General features: G+C 43.7%; 1 protein-coding gene across 3 annotated transcripts in view; it reads left to right on the plus strand.

Moving 5' to 3' along the window:
• PIGU (phosphatidylinositol glycan anchor biosynthesis class U) overlaps nucleotides 1-21,203 on the plus strand; it is a 54,437-nt gene extending 33,234 nt beyond the window's left edge. For 2 of the 3 annotated variants that reach the window (XM_056548728.1, XM_056548727.1), the window contains exons 4-11: nucleotides 2,787-2,896; nucleotides 5,068-5,168; nucleotides 8,726-8,823; nucleotides 11,260-11,414; nucleotides 12,954-13,097; nucleotides 15,817-15,941; nucleotides 16,374-16,516; nucleotides 16,903-21,203. In XM_056548728.1, the coding sequence (XP_056404703.1) occupies nucleotides 2,787-2,896; nucleotides 5,068-5,168; nucleotides 8,726-8,823; nucleotides 11,260-11,414; nucleotides 12,954-13,097; nucleotides 15,817-15,941; nucleotides 16,374-16,516; nucleotides 16,903-17,016 (990 nt within the window). In that variant the 3' untranslated portion in view covers nucleotides 17,017-21,203. The remainder of the gene's footprint in view (nucleotides 1-2,786; nucleotides 2,897-5,067; nucleotides 5,169-8,725; nucleotides 8,824-11,259; nucleotides 11,415-12,953; nucleotides 13,098-15,816; nucleotides 15,942-16,373; nucleotides 16,517-16,902) is intronic. The other variant, XM_056548726.1, reaches the window with a different exon arrangement.
• Nucleotides 21,204-21,630: the final 427 nt, after the last annotated feature.

A 21,630-nucleotide genomic window follows, 5' to 3' on the forward strand; every position in this document is an offset into this window, starting at 1 on the left:
TCCCCATAGCAAACCTCTTCTAAACTGGGCGGTTCCCGAGACAGGTGTCATCAGAGAGCACTTAGACAGAAAAGAACAACCTTAACTTCAGAAGCTCATAAGTACTGAAAAGATTAAGATTTTTTAATAGAAGTAATTTACAAATCTGTTTAACTTTCTGGAGCCAGTTGATCTATAAAAAAAAGTTATTTTTCCTGGATAACCCCTTAAGGACGCAGGACGTAAATGTACGTCCTGGTGCGGTGGTACTTAACGCACCAGGACGTACATTTACGTCCTGTGCATAACCGCGGGCATCGGAGCGATGCCCGTGTCATGCGCGGCTGTTCCCGGCTGCTGATCGCAGCCAGGGACCTGCCGGCAATGGTGACGCCCGCGATCTCGCGGGCATCCGCCATTAACCCCTCAGGTGCCGGGATCAATACAGATCCCGGCATCTGCGGCAGTGCGCGATTTGAATGAATGATCAGATCGCCCGCAGCGCTGCTGCAGGGATCCGATCATTCAGAACGCCGCACGGAGGTCCCCTCACCTGCCTCTGTACGGCTCCCGGCGTCTCCTGCTCTGGTCTGTGATCGAGCAGACCAGAGCAGGAGATGACCGATAACACTGATCTGTTCTATGTCCTATACATAGAACAGATCAGTATTAGCAATCATGGTATTGCTATGAATAGTCCCCTATGGGGACTATTCAAGTGTAAAAAAAAATGTAAAAGTAAAAAAAAAGTTAAAAATCCCCTCCCCCAATAAAAAAGTAAAACGTCAGTTTTTTCCTATTTTACCCCCAAAAAGCGTAAAAAAAATTTTTTATAGACATATTTGGTATCGCCGCGTGCGTAAATGTCCGAACTATTAAAATAAAATGTTAATGATCCCGTACGGTGAACGGCGTGAACGAAAAAATAAAAAAGTCCAAAATTGCTACTTTTTTAATACATTTTATAAAAAAAAGTTATAAAAATGTATTAAAAGTTTTTTATATGCAAATGTGGTATCAAAAAAAAGTACAGATCATGGCGCAAAAAATGAGCCCCCATACCGCCGCTTATACGGAAAAATAAAAAAGTTAGAGGTCATCAAAATAAAGGGAATATAAACGTACTAATTTGGTGAAAAAGTTTTTGATTTTTTTTAAGCGCAACAATAATATAAAAGTATATAATAATGGGTATCATTTTAATCGTATTAACCCTCAGAATAAAGAACACACGTCATTTTTACCATAAATTGTACAGCGTGAAAACGAAACCTTCCAAAATTAGCAAAATTGCGTTTTTCGTTTTAATTTCCCCACAAAAATAGTGTTTTTTGGTTGCGCCGTACATTTTATGATATAATGAGTGATGTCATTACAAAGGACAACTGGTCGCGCAAAAAACAAGCCTTCATACTAGTCTGTGGATGAAAATATAAGAGTTATGATTTTTAGAAGGCGAGGAGGAAAAAATGAAAACTTAAAAATTAAATTGTCTGAGTCCTTAAGGCCAAAATGGGCTGAGTCCTTAAGGGGTTAAAGGTGTACTCCGTGGAACACAACTTATCCCCTATCCCCAGGTCCGCTCATGATCTCCTATACAGGGCCCAACTTACCATTCAGACACTTTTCTCCTTAGTGCTCCGGCTGCCACTTTCGGAGATGCGCTTGTATGACGGCCCACTCAGCCGGTGATTGGCTAAGCTGGGCTGTCACTCCTGCCAGTCTCTGCAGGTGAGGGTCCAAAGTGCTAAGGAATAAGTTGAGCTGTGAGAACCGGACGCCATACAGGAGATTGTAGGGGGTCCAACTACTGGGATTCCTGGGTTCTCCTGTATGGCATTCGGCTCTTGCCGCTCAATTTACCATACTCCTGAGTGTTCTGGTCCCCCCCCCCCCACCTTCAGAGAAGAATAGGAGTGACGGCCCACTCAGCCAATTCGGCCAATATAATTCAGTGATGTCCTTGCAGGAGTACTCTGCGAAACACAACTTATTCCCTATCTACAGGACCGCTCGTGGTCCCTTATACAGGGCCCGGATCTTGGTGGGTGTAAGGTAGAGATTGGGGGTGGGTGGGAATGGGGTAGAGATATAAGGTAGAGACTGGGTGGGGATGATGAAGGTGATGGAAGTTGCTTAATCTTGTCAGCAAACCATCTTCTCTACTAGTGATCTGTCTGGAGCCTGTTCGCCCTGTGGGCCCTCATGTTACTACTGCTCCAAACACCTCCTGAGGGTTTGGTCAGAACGGCCTAGATGGTGGCAATCCATCAAAACGTCCAATAATATGTCTCTCCGTCAGATATGCAAGATGACTTTGAGTGTCTTGTAGAGACATATTGATCTGTCACCAAGGTACACTACCAAAAAGTAGCCTCTGAGAGTCTTTTTGTAGAGCTGCGAGACAAGACCCAGTGTCTAATCAGACTCCACCTGCCTTAGACAAGATTTCTATCTGGGTACATTATTATTTTGTCAGAGTATGTATATACCTTTATACTGTCTACTCTTTGGGATATAAAAGTGAAGCGCTCAGCAGGGAGATTCAGGCTGCGTTCTGGAGATTGTGGGGGTACTCGGTGGCCAGACCCCCCCCCCCCTCCGAACACTTATCCCCTATCCCTGTTTGGGATTTCTTTATTTTTTAAGCTGGGGTACCCCTTTAACGTAATGAAAGCCAGGATAACAGAGTAACCCTTCGTATATCCATGAACCAAGCCCAGTGCAGCCTGATATCCAAACAACCATTCACACAGGATTATTTACATGCTCTGCTCTCACACTTGACCAATCTTTTCTTTCCACAGTTCAAACAGCAGAAACTTTACCTCCAGCTGAACAAGTACTCCGCTGGAGCTCAAGAACTTCTCAGGACGCCGACAGAAATGTACTACATCCCCCTGAAGGTGGCGCTCTTGTAAGTGTCTTGTGTCGACACATTAAAGTGTAACTGTTAGGCGCTTGCACACTATGGAATATCCAGCCAGGAAAACCTTGGCCGAATGTTCTGCGTTCAGCAGGTGCTGCCGTAATGAGTCGGTGCTATGATGGTGTCTGCACCCGCTGCCCACGTTGATGGCAGTGCAGTTCTGTACGGTCGTCCACAATGCAGCAGAACCCCATAAAAGCTGACCCCCCCCCCCACCCCCCAACAATATCAAGAACGGCGCTTTAATCTCCCTGCTCTCTGGTTCAACCCAGCACTGGTCGGGTGCCATTCTGGAGATCACGGAGACTGATATTTATCTATATATATATAGTGAATATCTTAGGATGATACTTACCTGTATATAGTGAATATCTTAGGATGATACTTACCTGTATATAGTGAATATCTTAGGATAATACTTATCTGTATATAGTGAATATCTTAGGATGATACTTACCTGTATATAGTGAATATCTTAGGACTATTCTTATCTGTATATAGTGAATATCTTAGGATAATACTTATCTGTATACAGTGAATATCTTAGGATAATACTTATCTGTATATAGTGAATATCTTAGGATGATACTTATCTGTATATAGTGAATATCTTAGGATAATACTTATCTGTATATAGTGAATATCTTAGGATAATACTTATCTGTACATAATGAATATCTTAGGACTATACTTATCTGTATATAGTGAATATCTTAGGATAATACTTATCTGTATATAGTGAATATCTTAGGATGATACTTACCTGTATATAGTGAATATCTTAGGACTATTCTTATCTGTATATAGTGAATATCTTAGGATAATACTTATCTGTATACAGTGAATATCTTAGGATAATACTTATCTGTATATAGTGAATATCTTAGGATGATACTTATCTGTATATAGTGAATATCTTAGGATAATACTTGTCTGTATATAGTGAATATCTTAGGATAATACTTGTCTGTATATAGTGAATATCTTAGGACAATACTTATCTGTATATAGTGAATATCTTAGGATAATACTTGTCTGTATATAGTGAATATCTTAGGATAATACTTGTCTGTATATAGTGAATATCTTAGGATAATACTTGTCTGTATATAGTGAATATTTTAGGATAATACTTGTCTGTATATAGTGAATATCTTAGGATAATACTTATCTGTATATAGTGAATATCTTAGGACAATACTTATCTGTATATAGTGAATATCTTAGGACAATACTTATCTGTATATAGTGAATATCTTAGGATAATACTTATCTGTATATAGTGAATATCATAGGACAATACTTATCTGTATATAGTGAATATCTTAGGATAATACTTATCTGTATATAGTGAATATCTTAGGATAATACTTGTCTGTATATAGTGAATATCTTAGGATGATACTTATCTGTATATAGTGAATATCTTAGGATAATACTTATCTGTATATAGTGAATATCTTAGGATGATACTTATCTGTATACAGTGAATATCTTAGGATAATACTTATCTGTATATAGTGAATATCTTAGGATAATACTTGTCTGTATACAGTGAATATCTTAGGATGATACTTATCTGTATACAGTGAATATCTTAGGATGATACTTATCAGTATATAGTGAATATCTTAGGATAATACTTATCTGTATACAGTGAATATCTTAGGATAATACTTATCTGTATATAGTGAATATCTTAGGATAATACTTATCTGTATATAGTGAATATCTTAGGATAATACTTATCTGTATATAGTGAATATCTTAGGATAATACTTATCTGTGTATAGTGAATATCTTAGGATAATACTTCTCTGTATATAGTGAATATCTGAGGATAATACTTATCTGTATATAGTGAATATCTTAGGATAATACTTATCTGTATATAGTGAATATCTTAGGATAATACTTATCTGTATATATAGTGAATATCTTAGGCTGATAATTATCTGTGTATAGCTGTGGTTCCAAGCCGGGGTGATTCCAGCTATTGCAAAACTACAACTCCCAGAATGCCCGGACAGCCAAAGGCTGTCCGGGCATGATGGGCGTTGTAGTTTTGCAACAGCTGAAGGCACCCTAGTTGGAAAACACACCTGCCGGGGCAAGTTGACAAATATTTTAGTGACCTAATGTTAAAATATCTTTTGCAGCTACTTGCTGAACCCCTATACCGTTCTTTCCTGTGTGGCCAAATCTACCTGCGCCATCAATAATGCCATCATCGCTTTATTTATATTGGCTACAGTGAAAGGTGAGTATATACAGATATATACAGATGAGTATATACAGATATATATATACAGATATTGGCCCAGATTTATCAATTTGCTGTAAACCAAAACGGTTTGTCAATCACAGCTAAACTTTCATATCTGGGAGCTCTGGTAAAATGACAGTGGAGCTGTGATTGGTTACTAGGGGCAAATCCAAACCGTTTTGGGCAGATTGATAAATCGGGGCCTTTTATTTAATCTATGCAAAGTATTATTTCCCTTGCAGTGGACACGGCTAAAGCTCATGTTGTAATGTTATATGGAAATTTGGCAAATACGGTTTGGAAGCATATATGGGGGGGCTGCTGACGCAGTCTGTAAATAGGGAGGAGAGCAAACATGGAGGGCAACTCACACAAGCTGTAGATAGGGAGGAGAACACACATGGAGAACAGATCACACAGGCTGTATATAGAGAGAAGTGCATACATGGGGGACAGCTCACACATGCTGTAGATAGGGAGGAGAGCATACATGGAGGACAGATCACACAGTCTGTATATATATAGGAAGGAAAGCATACATGGAGAACAGCTCACACAGGCTGTAGATAGGGAGGAGAGCATACATGAAGGACAGCTCACACAACCTATAGATAGGGAGGAGAACATACATGGAGGACAAATCACACAGACTGTATATAAAGGAAGGAAAGCATACATGGAGAACAGCTCACACAGACTGTATATAGGGAGGAGAGCATACATGGTGGACAGCTCACACCAGCTGTATATAGGGAGAAGAGCATACATGGTGGACAGCTCACACCAGCTGTAGATAGGGAGGAGAGCATACATGGAGGGCAACTCGCACAACCTATAGAAATGGAGGAGAACATACATGGAGGGCAGCTTACACAACTTACAGATAGGGAACAGAGTATACATGGAGGACAGCTCCCAAAGACTACAGATAGGAAAGAAAGCATATGTAGGGCTGCTTGTGCAGTCTGTAGATAGGGAGGAGAGCATACAGTGTGGCAAAAGGTATTTAGTCAGCCACCAATTGTGCAAGTTCTCCCACTTAAAAAAATGAGGCCTGTAATTTTCATCATAGGTTATAACCTCATCTATGAGAGACAGAATGAGAAAAAAATCCATAAAATCACATTGTCTGATTTTTAAAGAATTTATTTGCACATTATGATGGAAAATAAGTATTTGGTCAATAAGAAAAGTTCATTTCAATACTTTGTTATATCCCCTTTGTTGGCAATGACAGAGGTCACATGTTTTCTGTCTTCACAAGGTTTTCACACACTGTTGCTGGTATTTTGTCCCATTCCTCCATGCAGATCTCCTCTAGAGTAGTGATGTTTTGGGGCTGTCGCTGGGCAACACGGACTTTCAAGTCCCTCCAAAGGTTTTCTATGGGGTTGACATCTGGAGACTGGCTAGTCCACTCCAGGACCTTGAAATGCTTCTTATGAAGCCACTTGTTCGCTGCCCGGGCGGTGTGTTTGGGATCATTGTCATGCTGAAACACCCAGCCACGTTTTATCTTCAATGCCCTGGCTGATGGAAGGAGGTTTTCACTCAAAATCTCACGGTACATGCCCCCATTCATTCTTTCCTTTACACGGATCAGACATCCTGGTCTCTTTGCTGAAAAACAGCCCCAAATGTGATGTTTCCACACCCATGCTTCACAGTAGGTATGGTGTTCTTTGGATGCAACTCAGCATTCGTTCTCCTCCAAACATGATGAGTTGAGTTTTTACCAAAAAGTTCTACTTTGGTTTTATCTGACCATATCACATTCTCTCAATCCTTTTCTGGATCATCCAAATGCTCTCTAGCAAACTTCAGACTGGCCCGGATATGTACTGGCTTAAGCAGGGGGACACGTCTGGCACTGCATGATTTGAGTCCCTGGCGGTGTAGTGTGTTACTGATGGTAGCCTTTGTTACTTTGGTCCCAGCTCTCTACAGGTCATTCATTAGGTCCCCCGTGTGGTTCTGGGATTTTTGCTCACCGTTCTTGTGATAATTTTGACACCACGGGGTGAGATCTAGCGTGGAGCCCCAGATGGAGGGAGATTATCAGTGTCTTGTATGTCTTCCATTTTCTAATAATTGCTCCCACACTTGAGTTCTTCACACCAAGCTGCTTGTCTATTGCAGATTCAGTCTTCCCAGCCTGGTGCAGGTCCACAATTTTGTTTCTGGTGTCCTTCGACAGCTCTTTGGTCTTGACCATAGTGGAGTTTGAAGTGTGACTGTTTGAGGTTGTGGACAGGTGTCTTTTATACTGATAACAAGTTCAAACAGGAGCCATTAATACAGGTAATGAGTGGAGGACAGAGGAAACTCATAAAGAAGTTGTTACAGGTTTGTGAGAGCCAGAAATCTTGTTTGTAGGTGACCAAATACTTATTTTACCAAGGAATTTACCAGTTAATCTATTAGAAATCCTACAATGTATGAGTCTGTCTCTCATAGTTGAGGTTATAACCTATGATGAAAATTACAGGCCTCTCATCTTTTTAAGTGGGAGAACTTGCACTATTGGTGGCTGACTAAATACTTTTTTTTTTCGCCACTGTACATAGAGGGCAGCTCACACAGGCTGTAGATAGGGAGAAAAGCATACATGGTGGACAGCTCACACAGGTTGTAGATAGGGAGAAGAGCATACATGGGGGACAGCTGACACAGTCTGTAGATAAGGAGGAGAGCATAAATGGAGGACAGCTCACACAGGCTGTAGATAGGGAGTAGAACATACATGGAGGGCAGCTCACAAAAGCTGTAGATAGGGAGGAGAGAATACATGGAGAGCAGCTCACACAAGCTGTAGATAGGGAGGAGAACATACATGGAGGGCAGCTCACACAGGCTGTAGATAAGGAGGAGAGCATACATGGTGGACAGCTCACACAGGCTGTAGATAGGAAGGAGAGCATACATGGAGGGCAGATCACACAGGCTGTAGATAGGGAGGAGAGCATGCATAGAGGACAGCTTACACAAGCTGTAGATAGGAAGCAGAGCATACATGGAGGGCAGATCACACAGGCTGTAGATAGGAGAGCATATATGGAGGACAGCTCACACAGGCTGTAGATAGGAAGGAGAGCATACATGGAGGGCAGATCACACAGGCTGTAGATAGGAAGGAGAGCATACATGGAGGACAGCTCACACAGGCTGTAGATAGGGAGGAGAACATACATGGAGGACAGCTCACACAGGCTGTAGATAGGGAGGAGAACATACATGGAGGGCAGATCACACAGGCTGGTGATATGAGGGCATACATGGAGAATAGAGAATAAGTGTCCTATCGCACTTCTGTAATCTTTAATGCTTCATATATGAATGTATGGGAAAGGGTTAAGTACAGAATCCTTCTGAAACATCCTTTATTGTGTGTATGTAATAGGTATGATTAGTTAGTGCCGAATTATTGATTCAAATATTGGTCCAGGAAAATTTTGCCTCCATGTATGTTTTTATATTGTTTCGTTATTACAGCATGTTTACTGCGCCCATTACCTGCATATTTGACTTATTTTGTCCTGGTTTCTCCTTAGGTAGCCCACTCCTCAGTGCAGTGTTCCTGTCATTAGCCACCTACCAGTCTCTGTACCCCATTACCTTGTTCCCTGCAGCTCTCTTATATCTTCTCCAGGTACTTCAGTTACTGTCATAATGGTGTAGTAATGTCTGCTGAGTTGACTAAACTCTCATGTAGTAATGTCTGGAGATGACTATACTCTCATGTAGTAATGTCTGGAGATGACTATACTCTTGTGTAGTAATGTCTGGAGATGACTCTACCCTCGTGTAGTAATGTCTGGAGATGACTATACTCTTGTGTAGTAATGTCTGCTGAGTTGACTAAACTCTCATGTAGTAATGTCTGGAGATGACTATACTCTCATGTAGTAATGTCTGGAGATGACTATACCCTCGTGTAGTAATGTCTGGAGATGACTATACTCATGTAGTAATGTCTGGAGATGACTATACCCTCGTGTAGTAATGTCTGGAGATGACTATACTCATGTAGTAATGGCTGGAGATGACTATACTCTCGTGTAGTAATGTCTGGAGATGACTATACTCTCGTGTAGTAATGTCTGGAGATGACTATACTCATGTAGTAATGTCTGGAGATGACTATACCCTCGTGTAGTAATGTCTGGAGATGACTATACCCTCGTGTAGTAATGTCTGGAGATGACTATACTCATGTAGTAATGGCTGGAGATGACTATACTCTCATGTAGTAATGGCTGGAGATGACTATACTCATGTAGTAATGGCTGGAGATGACTATACCCTCGTGTAGTAATGTCTGGAGATGACTATACTCATGTAGTAATGGCTGGAGATGACTATACCCTCGTGTAGTAATGTCTGGAGATGACTATACCCTCGTGTAGTAATGGCTGGAGATGACTATACCCTCGTGTAGTAATGTCTGGAGATGACTATACCCTCGTGTAGTAATGTCTGGAGATGACTATACCCTCGTGTAGTAATGTCTGGAGATGACTATATCCTCGTGTAGTAATGTCTGGAGATGACTCTACTCTCGTGTAGTAATGGCTGGAGATGACTATACTCATGTAGTAATGGCTGGAGATGACTATACTCATGTAGTAATGTCTGGAGATGACTATATCCTCGTGTAGTAATGTCTGGAGATGACTATACCCTCGTGTAGTAATGTCTGGAGATGACTATACTCTCGTGTAGTAATGTCTGGAGGTGACTATACTCTCGTGTAGTAATGTCTGGAGATGACTATACCCTCGTGTAGTAATGTCTGGAGATGACTATATCCTCGTGTAGTAATGTCTGGAGATGACTATACCCTCGTGTAGTAATGTCTGGAGGTGACTATACCCTCGTGTAGTAATGTCTGGAGATGACTATACTCTCGTGTAGTAATGTCTGGAGGTGACTATACTCTCGTGTAGTAATGTCTGGAGGTGACTATACTCTCGTGTAGTAATGTCTGGAGGTGACTATGCTCTCGTGTAGTAATGTCTGGAGGTGACTATGCTCTCGTGTAGTAATGTCTGGAGGTGACTATATCCTCGTGTAGTAATGTCTGGAGGTGACTATACTCTCGTGTAGTAATGTCTGGAGGTGACTATACTCTCGTGTAGTAATGTCTGGAGGTGACTATGCTCTTGTGTAGTAATGTCTGGAGGTGACTATGCTCTCGTGTAGTAATGTCTGGAGGTGACTATGCTCTCGTGTAGTAATGTCTGGAGGTGACTATGCTCTCGTGTAGTAATGTCTGGAGGTGACTATGCTCTCGTGTAGTAATGTCTGGAGGTGACTATATCCTCGTGTAGTAATGTCTGGAGGTGACTATACTCTCGTGTAGTAATGTCTGGAGGTGACTATACTCTCGTGTAGTAATGTCTGGAGGTGACTATGCTCTTGTGTAGTAATGTCTGGAGGTGACTATGCTCTCGTGTAGTAATGTCTGGAGGTGACTATGCTCTCGTGTAGTAATGTCTGCAGGTGACTATGCTCTCGTGTAGTAATGTCTGGAGGTGACTATGCTCTCGTGTAGTAATGTCTGGAGGTGACTATATCCTCGTGTAGTAATGTCTGGAGGTGACTATACTCTCGTGTAGTAATGTCTGGAGGTGACTATACTCTCGTGTAGTAATGTCTGGAGGTGACTATGCTCTTGTGTAGTAATGTCTGGAGGTGACTATGCTCTCGTGTAGTAATGTCTGGAGGTGACTATGCTCTCGTGTAGTAATGTCTGGAGGTGACTATGCTCTCGTGTAGTAATGTCTGGAGGTGACTATGCTCTCGTGTAGTAATGTCTGGAGGTGACTATATCCTCGTGTAGTAATGTCTGGAGGTGACTATACTCTCGTGTAGTAATGTCTGGAGGTGACTATACTCTCGTGTAGTAATGTCTGGAGGTGACTATGCTCTTGTGTAGTAATGTCTGGAGGTGACTATGCTCTCGTGTAGTAATGTCTGGAGGTGACTATGCTCTCGTGTAGTAATGTCTGGAGGTGACTATGCTCTCGTGTAGTAATGTCTGCAGATGACTATACTCTCGTGTGTTCTTCCTTTTTCTCCACAGAGAGAGTTTATCCCTGTGAAGATATCCAGTCCTAGCTTCTGGCTCCTGACCTGTCAGTATTCCTCTCTCTACCTGGGCAGCCTGACCATCCTGATTTGCCATTCCTTCTTCTTGCTGAACTCCTGGGATTTCATACACTCGGTTTACGGCTTTATGTAAGTGTCAAGCAGTTCTCCAGAATATAAGTAATTCTCTGTAGAGCGAATGGAGAAAATGTATAATCCACCTAGGACATCAGCGCAGAGATGGAGCCTTTATTTAATGCATATGGACACGTTTGTACATTAATTTGCTTAATGCAAAAGGTAGTAACTTCCTAGGTTTTGTGCATTAAAAATGTTCCTACCATTCAGCAGAGTCTGTGTAGGTTTTCCCTTCTGAGTATAATAAATAGGAAGCAGAGCATGCATGTAGATGAGCTTAGATGGGCTGGAGATAGGGAGGAGAGCAAATAGAGAATGCCGGATGCATACTGTAGATGGGGAGAAGAGTATACTTGGAGGGCAGCTCACACAAGCTGTAGAGTAAAGCATACACGGAAGGCAGCTTACACAGGCTGTAGGGAGGAGAGCATACATGGAGGGCAAGTCACATTAGCTGTAGATGGAGGGCAGCCCACATATCCTGGAGGTGGGGAGGAGAGCATACATGGAGGACTGCTGATACAGCCTGTAGATAGGGAGGAGAGCATACATGGCATGAAGCTTGTCCAGGCTGTAGATATGGAGAATAGCATACACGGGAGGGCCACTGACGTAGTCTGTAGGTAGGAAGTAGAGCATACATGGAGGACCGCTGATGCAGACTGTAAATAGGGATGAGAGCATACATGGAAGGCAGCTTACACTGACTGGAAATAGAGAGGAGAGAATACATTGAGGGCAGCTCACACAGTAGATAATGAGAACATACATGGATGGCAGCTCATGCAAGCTGTAGATAGGGAGGAGAACATACATGGAGGGAAACTCTCACAGGCTGTAGATAGGGAGCAGAGCATACATGGAGGACAGCTCACACAGGCTGTAGATAGGGAGGAGAGCATACATGGTGGGCAGCTCACAGGCTGTAGATAGGGAGGAGAGCATACATGGAGGGCAGCTCACAGGCTGTAGATAGGGAGAAGAGCGTACATGGAGGACAGCTCACACAGGCTGTAGATAGGGAGGAGAACATACATGGTGGGCAGCTCACAGGCTGTAGATAGGGAGGAGAGCGTACATGGAGGACAGCTCACACAGGCTGTAGATAGGGAGGAGAGCGTACATGGAGGACAGCTCACACAGGCTGTAGATAGGGAGGAGAACATACATGGTGGGCAGCTCACACAGGCTGTAGATAGGGAGGAAATTGGGTTGGCTCCCGCTAGCTCTGTTGCAATCTGTCAGGTGACCAGAAATATAACCCACCAGCAGACTCCAGGAAGGCCACATGTTCCCGAAGCCGTATGCGCTGATTTTATATATACTTTGAAAAGCATTTGAACATTTTATACAGTTCTGGAGCCATGATAACTTAGCAATGCAATGTCACACCCAAGCTGAAACACTGAGTGAGTGTTGACAGAGTTCCTTGGCCCTGCATAGAGAACGGGGTCAGTAATTGTCCTGGAATCTCTCAACTCCACATTTACTTACTATTCGGCCTATATGATCCTGACCAGTCTGTGTGTTTTTCTTTAATTTCTCTTCCAGACTTTCGGTTCCTGACTTGACTCCCAACATCGGCCTGTTCTGGTACTTCTTTGCAGAGATGTTCGCGCACTTCAGCCTGTTCTTCGTCTGTGTTTTTCAGATCAATGTCTTCTTCTACTCTGTGCCACTGTCCATCAAGTTAAAGTGAGTAACAAATTGAGTCATGTCCCAAGTTTTGGTAAATCCTTAAGATTTCTTTACCCCTTAAGGACGCAGCAAAGCGATTTAAACATTTTTATAATCATAACGCTTTAAATTTTCCAACTATAGACCCATATGGGGCTGTTTGTATTTTTTTTTGGGGGGGTTTTTGCTCCACCAATTGTAATTTGTAATGACATCACTTGTTATACCAAATGAAGGTAAGGTGAAACCATAAAAAAATTATAGGCCAAATTGAGGAAAAACACAATTTTGTAACTTTTGGGGGCTTTTGTTTGTACGCAGTGCACTTTTCGGCAAAAATTACACCTTAACTTTATTCTGTAGGTCCAAACAATTACAACAATCCCTAATTTATAAAAGGTTTTTTTTTTATTTTACTACTTTTTGTACTCAAATCATTATGCTTAAAATCCTCCTTCTGACCCCCATGACCCCCATAAATTTATTTTTTTCCTTATACTTGGCTGTATGAGGGTCATTTATTGTGCCATGGTCTGTAGTTTTTATTGGGACCATTTTTGTTTTGATGGGACTTTTTCATCTCTTTTTATTAAAATTTTTCTGCTACATGAAGTGACAAAAATACCCAATTCTGCACCCAGGTCGATTTCTATGCTGACAATTTCTCGCCTGCTACTGTTTTCTGCTGTGAATTTTCTCTGCTCATATGCACAGGTAAAATGGAATACACCAGGTCCTAAGTAGCTTTCTTAGGAAGGTAAACACGTCCTGATATCTTGGCATGTATCAGAATTCACCATGTTAGATGCAGGGGTGCACCGATACCTTGCAGAGAACCAAAAATTATAGGGTTAAAGGGGTTCTCCGCCCCTAGACATGTTATCCCTTCCAAAGGATACCACTGTGACACGGTGGGTCTCCAGCTGTTGCAAAACTACAACTCCCAGCATGCCTGGACAGCCTTTGGCTGCTGTAAGTTTTGCAACAGCTGGAGACACACCGTTTGGGGAAATACTGATTTGGAAGACTAAATGACAGCAGATTCATTATATTCAGGTTTGGTAAATCTTGCTGTAGATCCACTCAACTCTAACTAGAATGTGATGACGATGATAAAAATTATGGTAATAATATTTATAATAAAATATAAATAATAATTATTATAACAATATTAATTATATTAAATATGAATACTATTAATCATTGTACAAAAATATTACAAATAAAAATTAATAAAAATAAAAATTAATCATGATAATAATAATAAATATTGATAATGAAATAAATATCATTAAATTGAAATGAAATAAATTAATAAAATATTAAATACCGTATTTATCGGGTTATAACACGCACCGGCCTATAACACGCACCCTCATTTTACCAAGGATATTTGGGTAAAAAAAGTTTTTTACCCAAATATCCTTGGTAAAATGAGGGTGCGTGTGTGCGCGTGTATACCCCGATACATCCCCAGGAAAGGCAGGGGGAGAGAGGCCGTCGCTGCCCGCTTCTCTCCCCCTGCCTGTCCTGGGGTCTAGAGCCCTGCTGCCGGCCCTTCTCTCCCCCTGGCTATCGGCGCCGCTGCCGTTCTCTCCCCCTGACTATCTGTGCCGGCGCCCCATTGCGCCCTATCCCCGATAGCCAGGGGGAGAGAAGGGGCAGCGGCACCCATTGCCAGCGCCGCTGCCCCGTTGCCTCCCCCCATCCCCGGTTGCATAATTACCTGTTGCGGGGGTCAGGTCCTCGCAGCTTCAGGCCTCCGGTGTGCGTCCCCTGTGTCGTTGCTATGCGCTGCGCGGCGCAATTACGTCACTCGTCATTGCGCCGTGCAGTGCACAGCAACGACGCATGGGATGCACACCGGTGGCCTGAAGCAGCGAGGACCTGACCCCCGCAACAGGTAATTATGCAACCGGGGATGGGGGGAGGCAACGGGGCAGTGGCGCCGGCAATGGGTGCCGCTGCCCCTTCTCTCCCCCTGGCTATCGGCGCTGCTGCCCCATTGCCGGCGCTGCTTCTCTCCCCCTGGCTATCGGCACCGGCACAGATAGCCAGGGGGAGAGAACGGGCAGCATCGCCGATAGCCAGGGGGAGAGAACGGGCAGCATCGCCAATAGCCAGGGGGAGAGAAGGGCCAGCAGCAGGGCTCTAGACCCCAGGAAAGGCAGGGGCAGAGAAGCCGGCAGCGCTGGCGGTCTCTGCACCTGCAAAGCCGCTGCAGTTCATTGATTTAAAGCGCCCACTTTAAATCATTGAACTGTAGCGGCTTATCAGCATATAACACGCAAGTAGACTTTAGGCTAAAAATTTTAAATAAAAAGTGCGTGTTATACGCCGATAAATACGGTATAATATATAATTAATAAATATTAATAAAAACAATAAAATATTAATAAAAACAAAACAAAAAAACAGGAAAACCCATCAATAAGGAAAGTACAATTTACTGTAAGGGCCCATTCACACTATGGAATATCTCCGGGCAGGCATCGCAGTGATGAATCGGCTGTATGACTGCAGGAATTGGCAGTTCTGTGCAATATTCCCCCTAAAGAATGAACATGTTCACTTACTGCTGCAGAATATTTGTCAGTTCGCACAGTGCAGCAGAATCCCAATCCCATAGAAGTCGATGGAAGGCTGCTGCATCGGAATATCTGTAATGTGCATAGGCCTTATTGATGTTTTCCTATATTGCCGCACTTTATTAGCTTTGCTTCTTTTGTTCTTGCAGAGACCACCCAGTGTTCCTGATGTTCATACAGATTGCTATTATCTGCATCTTCAAATCTTACCCCACTGTGGGGGACGTGGCTCTCTACATGGCTCTCCTCCCCATGTGGTCCCATCTGTCAAGGTGTAAGTTTCTGCAGAGCGGGGGCAATTTACAAAGCGGTGTTGCTAAAATATTAAATCACAGGCGGATATTTATATAGGACTAGGAACCTAACAGTCCCCACAGTTGATGTATACCGCTGGTTAGCTTCTGAAATGTAGCTAAGACCCACCAGAAGATAGCTTTGGGGAAAGGCCCAGTTATCCAGCCTATGTTGGTGGCAGTCTGCATTGGTCACTATAGTCCTATGAAGCATTTTGTACAGAACAATCGTTCCAGGCACAGACACTGTACACCTCTAGCCTAGTAACCTTTATGGACTACTACATGGATGCAAGGTATACCCGTGACTTGCCATAATCCTAAAAACACCCGGTGTGAAGTGAGATGCGCAGCTTACCGCAGCCTCTATATCATGATTGGATAACTCTCCCTGTGTCTTTCTCTTCGTACAGTTTTGCGTAACATCTTCATCGTCTCCTGCATGCTGGTGGTATGTTCACTACTCTTTCCAGTCCTTTGGCATTTGTGGATATATGCGGGTAGTGCCAACTCAAATTTCTTCTACGCCATCACGCTCTCATTTAACGTGGCACAGGTGAGTTTTGTTCTTAATCCTTGTTGCTCTTTTACACTAGAGCATTGTTTGCCAGCCAGTTTACTTCCAGCTTTTGCAAAGCTACCACTCCCAACATGCACGGACAGCCAAAGGCTGATGAGATGAGTGGGAAGCCTCGATTTACCTTTCACTGCTCACGTGCAGTGGTCTCCAAACTGCGGCACCCTCAGATGTTGCAAAACAATAACTCATAGCATGCCCGGACAGCCCAAGCCTGCTGAGATGAGGGAAGCCTTTATTTACCTTTTCAGGGACAGTGTGGATTCTCTGGAGATGGCAGACAGGCCATTGGCTGTCCGTGCATGCACACGGGTTGGGAAAAACTGCTGATAAGTTTTACTGGATGACCTTTTTATCACTTTCAGATTCTGCTGGTGGCCGACTATTTCTACGCCTTCTTACGGAGAGAGTACCATCTACACCACGGCCTTTATCTAACCAAGAAAGATGGAACCGAAGCCACCTTAATCTTGAAGTAAAAGCAACTCTGGGCACATGAAGGTTTGTTTACACAGTGGGATGGGGCGAGATGGCGCAGTGCCCACGTGTGGAACAGAGCGGCTCTGTCCAGCCACATCCCAAAGGACAAACAGGGATTGCGTATTAATAATTTTTTTTACAGTCCAGTGATTTTTTTGACAAGGTTAAATCGGCATGGAAAATTACCGTATCCCCCAAACAAACATGCTGCTGTGAAGATCTCTGCTATGCATCAAGCATTGTCGCGAACAGACCATGGGCGTCATTGATTATGGTCAGAAAGTCAACTGAAGGCGACCGTTGTCTTCTTGGTTTCGAGCGTCGGTGTGTGAAACGGTCCCAGTGGCCAAGGGCAGAGATGAGGCCTCAATATAATGCGCTGTGTTTGGATGGAAGGTGAACATTGGATCAGATATGGATGTGCACAGCGCTGTGGTCTACGAGTCCGTCTCCTGCAGGGTTTTTTTTTTCTTCCTTTTAACCCACTCACTTCCTTAACCTTGCTTTTATTTTATAACCATAAACCGTACTTTTTTCAATGCGTTATTCACCACGTGTACAAGCAATACATGGCCAGAGCCTGCCGCTCAGCTCAGGGTGCCAGATACATGCGTGATACGTCCCTTACCTTTATCACCAAATATCGGTTGGGCGCGGTGCGTTTGCGTTGTTGTGTGGAGAAGCCAATAGTCAGATTTATGGTTCACTTCCATTATGGCTATTAGAGGAGTTCTCATGGAATGTGACGCAGATGAGACCTATGGGACCCCCTGCTTATCAACACTGTGAAGGAAACGCGGGGTCCCTGAGGGTCATCGTTGTTAAAGTCCTGGAGAACCCCCTCTAAATCATGACAGTCTGGGCTGTAACACAGCAGGGTTTCCAAGCGGAATCCAGTGTAGAAATTCCATTGCAGCGGCCTCCCATTGTTTTCCTTGGGATTCTGCTGCACTGTTCACACTGCAGACCTTCTGTGGCGGAAAAACCTGCTGGAGAGATTTGTTTATTTTTCCAGCAGAATCCGCTTGGACAGGTATTGCCTGCAATGTCAGCGCTTGCCACACACGGGTTGTCCTTGCGGATATTCTGCTTTCTGAGTAAGCCTATCCATGTTACTGGTTATGTGACATCACTGTGAACTCTCTAGGATGGTGTAAATTTAATGGTGTTGTCGTCTATGCACAGGATATCCAGGATAAGTGATAACTAGCTCATCATTAGGGGCCAGAATGCTGGGACCTGCAGAATTTTATTAAAGGGGTACTCCGCTGCCAGACATCTTATCCCCTATCCAAAAGATAGAGGATAAGATGTCTGATCGCGGGGGTCCTGCATCTCCTAAACAAATGCTGGATTCCTGCAGCAGTTTGTCACGCCATGCCCCCTCCATTCATGTCTATGGGAGGGGGCGTGTTGTCCGACACGCCCCCTCCCTTAGACATGAATGGAGGGGGCGTGGCGTGATGTCACAATCACAGGCTCTCAGCTTTCTGAACAAAATGTTCTGATCACTGGAGCACCGAAGTATCCCTTTAAGGGTCGAGTCACACAGAGCATGAAATACGCTGCGGATGCACCAACTGCAGTTACAAAAGAGTGCTCCCGGTTGGGTAGCTCTGTGTGTCTGCTCTTAGTGGCGGATTTCCCCCTGCGCATCTGCTTTGAGCAGGCACTGTGTCTACAGCGGGAAATCCATGGCTACGAATGGACACACGGCTACCTGGCCGCAGCAGGGAGCTCACTCTTGTGACTGCCGTCGGCGCTCCGGATGTTCTCCATGTGACCCTACTCTAAAACAAGAAATGCCTATACTCTCCCTTCCTCGCTCCCCTGCTTGCTATTAGAGAGAGAGAGAGATATATGAGAGAGAGATATAAATATAGTGATCCCCCTAGAATACCCCTTTAGGGTATGTTCACATGATTGAGATCGATTTGATTTACACTACTATTAGCTTTAAAGGAGTACTCCAGGATTGGAAAACTTTGAGTCCGACCACTGGGACTCCGCGATTTCCCGTACGGGGCCCCGGCAGTTCGCGGGATGGGGGCGTCGCCTGACACGCCCTCTCAATACAACTCTATGGGAGAGTCGGAGCACTGCCTTCAGTAATCTCCGCCTCTGCCGCAGTGCTGTATTGAGGGGGCGTGTCGGCCGTTGCATCGTGCGGTGGCCAGAGATTTGGACACCGTGCGGGAGATCGCGGGGTTCCCAGCGGTCGGACCCCCCTGCGATCTAAAACTTATCCCCTATCCCTTTCCAATACTGGAGTGCTCCTATAATGGATCCTCTGAAATTCTTCAATAGAGGCAGATTGCTGGCAGACCTGTTAAAGTGAATGGTAGTGTAACCCTTGATTTCCCACTGCCAGTTACGCTTTTGCCAACGTACCCTAAAAATGTGACTGATTTTTAAATTAACATCCTCCATGTTACTAAACTTTCCAGTTCAGTCGTATAGAAATCACCATTCACAGCAATGTCCGCGCGTACACACAAGCGAGTGTAGATGTAGATGTTGATGCGGGGGGTGATTTGGCGATTTGGCACCATAGGTCTCGATGACTACACCGAGGCAACACGTAACCGCGAGCGCTGATAATTCTCTGCGTATATATGGCCAGTTAGGAATCAGCTCATCCAAATTCTACCATGTTCACAATGGCTTCTATGTTTGTTTTAGTAGGTGACGGGGACGATCAATCACAAAATAGTAATGCGCAAATTTATTTTTCAGTCCATAATTGTTTTGTTGTTGGCGAGCTTAACCCCGTAGAAAGTGGTACGAACCCAGTTATAGGTCTCCCTCACATATGATGTGAAATACTGGGACAGGGTTTGGAAGCCTTGATCCTGGATTCTCCAGTTACTATGGGGTTAAGCTGAAGCCTTTGCACTGGACATCGCCCCTTTTGCCTCCTATGGTACGTTCACATTTGCGTATTTTGCTACCAATGTTCTGCTGCAGATTTTATGATTCACATAGAGCTTTGTATGCCTCCAGCTGAAGCAAAACTACATCTCCCAGAATCGAGAGCTCTGTTCACATGACGCATAAAAAAAGGCAACACTACCGTGGTATTCTGTGACTAGCTCCATACCCATATAGGATGATGGAAGTTTTTTAGCTTCTGGTATTTGTACAATTCTGTTCACACTCTCCATATGGTTGGACAGTGTTGAAAAACTACATTTCCCAGCATGTCCGGACAGCCTTAGACTGCCTTGATTCGCCTTTCAGGGACAGTTTGGATCCTTTGGAGAAGGCAGACAGGCTTTTGGCTCTCTGGCTATGCTGGAAGTTGTGGTTTTTCAACAGCTGGAGGCACACTGGTTAAGAAACCCTGACTTTAGGGTAGGTGCACACTACGGAATATCCACCCCAGACAAATTCAGATTGGTGATGCCCTCTGCAGCAGCCAGCGATGGCACTTGGGTTGTGCAGATCTGCACCATGCCCACTGCTGGCAATGCAGTCTGTGTGACATTCCTCAACGGAGTGAACCGGTTTATTATTTCTGCATAGTCCAAGTGGAAGTCAGCTGACCTTGGCGTGGTGCACTGCCGGCTCCTATGAAATGCACAAGAAGATTACACCGCCAGCACCTCACATAAACATAAAAACTACTGTCATTGTGGATCCTTAAAAATGTGCAAGAAATAGTCAAACTTAGAGGGGGTACTCTGCTGCCAGACATCTTATCCACTGTCCAAAGGATAGCGAATAAGATGTCTGATCACGGGGGTTCTGCCACTGGGACCCACCGTGATCTCTGCTGTGGCACCCCAGTCATCCAGTGCACGGAGCGATGACTAGCGATGCAACGCTGGAGGCTTGTGATGTCATGGCCACATCCCTCCTTTCAATGCAAGTCTAGGACAGGGAGCCCGACCGGTATTGCGGTATAGAGAAGAATTCATATTGTACAGAAAAAACACACCGATATTTGGTATGAACCGGTATACCGCCCAGCACTACCCTTTAAGGGAGTATCTTGGGGAACTCTCAAACGCATTTCGAGTCTTGCAACTCTTAATCATAATTTCAGAGTTACTATTAAAAGGGGGTACTCTGGGGGGGAAACTTTTTCTTATTTTATTTTTTTTAAATCAACTGGTGCCAGAAAGTTAAACAGATTTGTAAATTACTTTGATTAAAAAAATCTTAATCCGTCCAGTACTTATTAGCTGCTGAATACTACAGAGGAAATTCTTTTCTTTTTGGAACACAGAGCTCTCTGCTGACATCTCTGTCCATTTTAGGAACCGTCCAGAGCAGCTATGGGGATTTTCTCCTACTCTGGACAGTTCCTAAAATGAACAGAGATGTCAGCAGAGAGCACTGTGCTCGTCATGTCAGCAGAGAGCTCTGTGTTCCGAAAAGAAAAGCGTTTCCTCTGTAGTATTCAGCAGCTGATAAGTACTGGAAGGATTAAAAGATTTTTTAATAGAAGTCATTTACAAATCTGTAAAAACAAACAAAAAAAAAAAAGTCAAGACTCGAAATGCGTCTGTTCACCGGGATGCTCTCTTAACCTTTTACTTTTTGTTACTCATGTTAAGGATCCTCATGGTATGTTTTTATGTTCAGAAGGCACCGGCTGTTTGATCCTC

This window comes from Hyla sarda, chromosome 12 (genome assembly GCF_029499605.1).
Source record: "Hyla sarda isolate aHylSar1 chromosome 12, aHylSar1.hap1, whole genome shotgun sequence".
Taxonomy (NCBI): domain Eukaryota; kingdom Metazoa; phylum Chordata; class Amphibia; order Anura; family Hylidae; genus Hyla; species Hyla sarda.